Source organism: Anopheles aquasalis, chromosome 3 (genome assembly GCF_943734665.1).
Source record: "Anopheles aquasalis chromosome 3, idAnoAquaMG_Q_19, whole genome shotgun sequence".
Lineage (NCBI taxonomy): Eukaryota > Metazoa > Arthropoda > Insecta > Diptera > Culicidae > Anopheles > Anopheles aquasalis.
Genome location: NC_064878.1, coordinates 59,091,049 through 59,098,548, shown reverse-complemented (window position 1 = coordinate 59,098,548; position 7,500 = coordinate 59,091,049). Strand labels below are relative to the sequence as shown.

Sequence of the window (7,500 nt, the reverse complement as noted above, 5' to 3'; positions counted from 1 at the left end):
GTGTGTTCGATTGTCTTTCTTGTTGTTTTTTGTTTGCGTCAAATGCCAGCCTCGTGGTGCCGTGGTGCCGCGTAGCATTGCCACAAAAAGGAGCCAAAGGGGTGGCCAGGGAGGGTGTAAAAGAGGATCATTTGTTGCGAGGAGTGTTTACGCATTACGGCCCCCGAAGCGAGAGTCTCAAGTGAAGTGTGAATCATGCGCGGCAGAAATAGTCGCTGACAGCACAAGACGGCATCCAGACGATGGGCTTTTCCCTTTCGCGTTATTTTGTTCATCGCACCGCCACATTTTCGAGTGAATATGACGGTAGAGGCGGAAATACACACCGGACATTCCCAAAAAAAAGAAAAACCGAGGAATTAACAACAATTATCATGGGGGTCCTTGGGAGGCACCCGAGTATGGGATGGCGCGTTTCGATAGTCCGTCATAATGAAAGATTTACTGGATGGTTGCTAATGGGATGATTAATTCTCTGGCTCCTCTGGTGCTGGCATTTGGTGCACCGTTTGGAATGTTGCTAATGAGTGATTGTACTAAAGAAAAAGGAATCCCAGCGTTGCCTAATCTGCGGGAATTGGCCCGATCACGAAGCCCGGTCAAGGGGAACACAACAACAACGAACATGGAGCAGGAGTTGCCACATCACCTTCCAAGCTGTGGGCTACTCGTGGTACTCAAAACAGCCCCCCAAGAAGCGCTTGCCACTTTGCCATCAATTAATGTTCGAACATCGTGTTCTTTCGGACAGTTTTTTGTTTCGTTGTTTTTTTTTCTAGTTGTTGTTGTTGATTGTTTATTGGAAATTGATTCTGCAATCGCGATTAGTGCATGGTGTACACTTTGGTGCCCATGTTTGGTGTGCCGCGATCGCGATAAGGTGCCGGCGATCGAGGTGCGATCGCTCCGTCTGGGTATTCGGTGGGCGGCGAATAACGTGTTAATTGTACAGCGTACAGCTCGGGCTCGGGGGTGGCGTTAGGGCGTTAGGTCTTCGATAAAAAAAACACCCACCATTTAAACACGAATCCACCCACTCTTTTTTTCTCGCCTAAACCCTGGGGGGGACCGCAAATCGTTTAGCTTTCGTTTAGAGTTGCGCCATTCCAGTTGGGATCCATTTTCGGTGGCCAGCTCTCGGTCATGATCGTGCACTCGACCACCACCGTCGCTGCTGCTGCTGCTGCTGCTATCTGTGCTTTCGCAAACGCCCCTTTAACCATCTTCAGCAGCGGAGGTCTAGCGTGGTCTGGAACGTGCGGTGCATGCGTAAAGTGCGCGCGATATTTCGTGATCGCTTTGTTGCACTCCTTGCTGCACTTCACAGGTGAACAACGTGGTGAACAATGTCCAAGCCAAGGCGAAAGCGCATACAAGGTGGGCTTTATGCTTTGTTTTTACTGCATTTACTGCACCAGGAATGGCACGTGCGCGAGCGCATACGATAAAAAGAGTTTAGTACGCGGCCTACAGAGCAGCCACGGCTGATTGCGAAAATGTTCCTTCACTCGACATCCCACTAGACGCTCGATGAATTTGCATAACGAACGCCCCTTCTGGTGTCGAGTGAAGCCATTTTCAGTGACCTTTTCTACCACCAAAGTGCTCTCCCTAAGTGCACCCTTTGATGTACATCTCTCGAGCAACCAACCAAGCGCGCTGATAACAATAATTTGCCAACTTCCTTCCGGCGTACGCTCTGGCGACCGGCAACAGCCGTTGCTTCTGCGGCATACCTCCTCCCGCTCACCATTATTCGCATTCTGAAGCGATGCTACGCAACCTGTTTGCGCGTGGGCCAATCCAATTAACATTCCTGAGACTGGCACGAAACAAAAAAATAAAAATGGCGCCGACGGTGGCGTCGTTGGTGTAATAAATCTTCACGACGCCAGGCAGCCAGCCATCAGGCATCCGCGCAGGGTTCCGGTGGTTCCGGAAAGCTACTAATGAGCACCATAAAGCATCCCGATCTGGGACGATAATGTGTGACGATCTGACAGCCCTTTTCATCTTCGAGCAGGGAATGCACTCGTAACTGATCGCTTGTCGATCGGATTGAGGCGATTTTGAAGCTGCATCAACTGGTTTTGTTTCAGCAAATTCATAACGAAGACCAAGAGGGGCCGACACGAGATTATGTAAGACCGTGGAGAGGTGGTGCTGGTGGTCGAAGTGATCCTTCGAGCGATGGTTCGACCTTTGACTCACTCAACAAACCCAACCCCTCGTCGGTGGTCTGTTGTGCGGACTGCAAAAACAAAAAAAAAAGGAGAAAACAAAAAAAAGGCAAAAACGATGGCTTCTGTCGACGAAGATGGATGGTGAAGCATCTGGAGTGCTTTTGCTTTTACTGCCAGCATTCCAGCAGTAGTTGCCTCAACACAGGAAACCCCGTACCGCTTCTTCTTCACCCGTTTGTCGCGTTAAAAGACAAACAAACTCGGCTCTCGGCGAGCTCGTCAAATTGCTTTAGAATGAGTAATGCTTATTTCGGGTGCCGTACCAGGTCAGACTCGGTCCCCGGCCAGGCCAGGGGTCTCGGCGCTCGAGCGTAAGGTATGTAAATGTGGCCCACGTCTGCGTGTGTGCACGTTTTTGGGAAGCACTTTTTCGGCTCCAAAGGAATGCGGTCCGTAGATGTACGTGCCAAGTGGCGCGCGCACAAGCCCCCCAGGTCTCGTGTCTCTCGTACGCTCGGAAAGTGGGGGGACTTTGTGGCATCATTTCTGCACCGTGATCAACCGGGGCGAACAATTGGAAACCACACACTAGGAAGCCTCGTTTCGCTTAATTAATGAACTGACGGGGGAACAGAACCAATCGATTGAGTTTCTCGTTCGATTCGCTTGATTCGAGCGCTCGAATCCAGTTAGGACCAGTTACCAAAAAAGGGCAACGGCCACGAGAGGAGCGCATCTGCTTTTCACCACCCCTTGCCGCGCGGTTTCTGTCGCTGGAAAGTGTAAACAAAGCCCACACATACGGACCAGGGTCCACCGGTCCACCGGTAGGTTGTTTTTGCTGCAAAAGTCGCTCACAAAATCGCAGGTGTTACAGTGTGCGCGTGTGGTGGATTGTTGTGAGCGCCATCTAAGGGTATTCCCCAGGGTTCGGATGATCCGTGGTGCTGCCACGGAGCCACGACTTTTTGGGGTGGAATAAAAAAGAAAAAAAAAAAGATTTATTTTCAAACTAATCCGCTGTTCGAAAACATCGCCATTGTTGTTTACTCGCGGCCTGCTTCGTGCTAGCAAATGCGTCGCGTACAACGCGTCGCAGCATCAAATCGAAGGAGACGCCGGTGTGTTTTTTTTTTTGGCGAATGTCGTAGGTTTTTTAAGAGCCAAAATGGCATGGAACGAATTCCATCAAAAGTCCAGCAAACCGGCGCGATCGCGACCACGGTAGTGGAGGCTCGAAGAAGGAAAATGAAAAACCTCCCGGCGCCCCCTCGCTCACACCCTGCCTGGAGTAGCAGAGCAGCAGAAGCTCAAAGTTCGGAGGATGGTGGGTTGAGCGAGGTGTCTAATGACAGTCGCAGAGGATCGCTGGGAGCGAGCGAGAAGAGGCAGTGCTGATCGTTGCGAAGATGCTCCATTCGACGAGTGTGTACGAGCGAGCGAGCGAGTGAGCGAGCTGGCGACGGTGGGTGCATTGTTTACCGCGAGAGAGAGAATCAAACTGCGCAAAGATCCGCACGCGATAGCGTACGATCGCGATCGTGAGGCCAAGGCAGCGAGAAGGATGGAAAGAGAACCACAAATGCAGAGAGAGAGAGCGAACGAGAAATGAAACACAGAGTGAGTGAGAGAGAGAGTGCAAATGGGGGGAGTGCTTGGAATGTGCGCGGTTGCTTCGGCTGGCGTCGGCCAGTCGGCATATGACGTCATGATTTACGAAGCCACCGGCGGTATATAAAGCGAAGGACGCCCGGGAGGACCCGTGTTTTCACAGTCTACAACCCTTTGAAGCAACAGCTCCAGTGGAAGGCAACCGTAAGGCGTGATCGAGCGTCAGCAAAGCAAGTCAAGCAAGTCAAGCAAGTCAAGCAACTCCACGATCGATTTGAGGAGAAGAAAAGAACAGCAAAAAGGTGTTTTCTCAGCATAATTAGCGCACAAACAGAGAGTGCGGCAAGTGTTCGTAGGCGTGTGTGAAGCGAACAAACACAGTGTGTGAACCGAGATCGGGAATAGTGTATTTAGTTGGTGTGCGTTGAAGTGAAGCTGTTCGTTTGGATCGTTGGTGAAGAAAGTGAAAAGCTATCAGAGTACACCTGTGAGAACGGCAGTGAACAAAACGTTACCGCAAACACACCACACCACGCCAGAACCAAAAAAAAAAAAACCGAGACAAACAGTGAATGTGCCCGTGTGTGCGATCGTAAAGTGAACGATCGTGATTCAGGAAGCGTGTATCGACGACAGCCAGCCAGACAGGGCAGGAAATCGGAAAACGAAGCGAACAATACCGAGGGAAGCAGGAAAGCAGCGCAGCGCGAAGAATAGAAGCGCGGCAGTGAACGTGGAACGAAAGACTTAGATGCAAGCGTAAGCGACGAACGGCACTGCACCGGAAGGGCAGCCGCAACAGCAGCAACAAACAGGAACAGCTTGCGGAAACATTACAGGAAAGCACAGTGCACCGGACCCTCTCTCTCACTGTCTCTCAATCCCCGGCAAACAGTATGGCGTGTGGACGAAAGCTAAGCATCGGTGCGGCGGTGATGGTGGTGTCGAGTCTGGTGTCGGTCTGCTCCGGATCGGCCATACCGATGTGGGAGTTTCTGAGCCGTAGCGAAAAGGTAAGCGGATGATCGCGATGATCGCGATGATCGGGATGATGATGATTGCGCAAAACCAAGTGCCAGTGAGTGAGGCAGTGCAACCGATTTCCCAGATGTCCGATTAGCATTTCGATTTGTCAATCCATCCTTGACCACCATCCATCCTTCGAGCAGGCTCTAAATACGTTTTGGAAAGCGCATCTGTGAGAAGATGCGCCTTGGCATTTGTTGTCCGCTCAAGGTGCCGTGGGGGACGATTCGAACTCGTTTCTCCTTTTTTTTTTCATTGTCACGATCCACCAGCGCTAGTGCTATGGGGGCCATTAGCATATCGGTTTCGTTCGATTAGATTAGACGGTGAAGGCCAATCGAAAAAACCCACCGGGGGGTTCTGGCGTGACCCCTTGCCCCTTGCGATCGTCTTCTGGACTCGAAAGGTGGTGAAAACTTGTCCAACAAGTCTCGCGACCAACCAGACGCCCTAGGTCAGGGAGTGTCCGTCTCAGCGAAACCGGATTCCTTCGCTTCCAGAAGAAACTCGGCATCAGCAGCACGGTGTGTTGGTGTGCTGGCTCCGGTGTCAAGGAAAGTCAAGGCCAAGGGGGAGCCGTTCAGTTCGAGCGCTCTCTTTGTACCGTTTGGCCGATCGCTTCGATCGTTCAGTTCGAGCGTGGGGGCCAGCAGCAGGTCGAGTCAACCTTCGGGGCCAGGCATTAGATACCAGCGATTGGGGCGATGGTGCGACGGCGCATCCCGGAACTCGCGGAAGCTTCGAGCACTTGATCTCTCTCTCTCTCTCTCTCTCTCTCTCTCTGTCTCTCTCTGTCTCTCTCCTTCCTTTTCTGACCGCCTGACGTAAGCACCGAGATGTTCTCGGTCGCGAGCGACACGTTCGCGGAAATCGTGATGCTGGAGTGCGGCGTACGGCCCACTACACTGACCTAGGGCTAGGGCCGGCCAGTCGGTAGCGCTGTGCGCACGAACACAATTAATTATCGGGGGCGAACGGCAGCAGTAGCAGCTCCAGCAGCTGGTAGTGGCGTGCGACCACGCAAAGTCCGATAGAACATCCCGTTCCCGTGCCTCTTACATCACGTTTCGCCGGATCCAGCGATCAGGTGTCTAGTATCCGCCATTTTTCCACCGTGAAATGCACACTGGATTGATGAATTCGTGTCCGGATCCGCGGGCTCGCCTAGGAAAGGGTTCAAGCACCCTTTACACTTTCTTTTATTTTTTCGCGGCCAGGTTCCGCCTTCACGCACATATCGTTCCGGACTGGGGCCCGCAAACGAAAAATGTGCTTCGCTCGATGCTTCTGCTTCGGAAGGTTTTTAGAGCTGAGGCAGTGCACCTTTTGGGGCAGGTGCCACCATGGTCACGCAGCACCGCGCAGCGGAATGGTGTGGAATGCAATCAGCATCGCCTGGAGCGTGCCTTGAAGGCAATGTTTTGTGTTTGCTTCTGTTTTGAAGAGTCCGTTTCGGCGTGCGTGCCGAAAAGAACTGCTGATTATGATGATGATGGTGATGATGATGGCGATGCAGTAGTTGTTTTGCTTTCACTTTCTGACATTTTTTTGTGTTTTTGTTATTTCCTCCCTCTCCAAATCATGGCCGCTCTCCACTCCAGATGTCGCACCTGTACACGATGTTCGCCAAGCAGGTGTCGAGTTACTGCAAGAACTCCCAGGACATGCCGACCAACATGTGCAAGCGTAATCTGCTGATGTACGGCATCAACAAGCTGCAGGATATGAACGAATCGCACCTGGACTCGATGGACCCGTACCAGCGTGGCGCTACTGATATAAGTAAGTAATCGTCTCACGGGAATAGAGGCAGAGGTTTAGAGAGGGCTTAGGACCTAGGACACTGACCACAGAGTGTGGAAGTCAGGCATTTGTGTGCATTCCGGGGTGATGTTTCTAATTGGTCCATTTGCAAACGAAAACAAACACAGAGGCCACTGCCATGAGATTTACGACATCGTGACTCCTCCTGGCCAGCACCTCGATCGACGACGTCGACCATACGCGATCGTCGCCAACGTCGTAGTCTGGATTGACCTTAGATCGATGGACCTTGATCGACGCTCGCGCACGTGAACAAGTGCCGCTTGATTGTTTTGATTCAATGGCATTCCGGTAGAAGATCGGAAGTTCACGGATCGCTGGAAGAAGATGTTGGTGGACCATAGAGCACCAGGTCCACTGAGGTGGCATTTTGATTGACGCCGCACACCGATAGCCTTCGGTTGATTCCCGTTTTCTTGGCCTTTGCCTGCTGCTGTGTTGGTGGCTTACGAGGAGGAGCAGAAAGCGACGAGTGAGGAAGCACACAATCGTCGTAAAGGTGACGCAATGATGATGGAACCTCCGCGAGGAGTACATCACGTGATCAGGGCCACGCTGGTAGACGCTGATTAATGATCAAGTGCCTGGGGTGGTCACTTGCTGTACTCAAAGCAAAGTTCATCGCACAACGGAATCAAGTCCCCTTGGCCCTTGGCTTAACCACCACGTCAGCGTAACGTCACTAACCGGAACCTCGTATCACCATCTTCTCCAACTTCTACTTCACAGTTTGGGACGCCATGATGGATGGTCACACGAAGAATGGCAAGAAGAAGACACAGACGACCGTCGCTCCGGCCTACATCGTGAGCGAACAGTTCGAGCACAATCCACTCTTCGACGATCCGGCACCGAC

At 52.1% G+C, this 7,500-nt stretch overlaps 1 protein-coding gene across 1 annotated transcript in view; it reads left to right on the top strand.

The window, feature by feature from the left end:
- Positions 1–3,960: 3,960 nt before the first annotated feature.
- LOC126577432 (rhythmically expressed gene 5 protein) overlaps positions 3,961–7,500 on the top strand; it is a 5,651-nt gene continuing 2,111 nt past the window's right edge. Inside the window, exons 1-3 of the mRNA XM_050239050.1 lie at positions 3,961–4,807; positions 6,422–6,602; positions 7,374–7,500. The exon at positions 7,374–7,500 is cut by the window's right edge and continues 2,111 nt beyond it. Of these exons, the coding sequence (XP_050095007.1) occupies positions 4,691–4,807; positions 6,422–6,602; positions 7,374–7,500 (425 nt within the window). The 5' untranslated portion in view covers positions 3,961–4,690. The remainder of the gene's footprint in view (positions 4,808–6,421; positions 6,603–7,373) is intronic.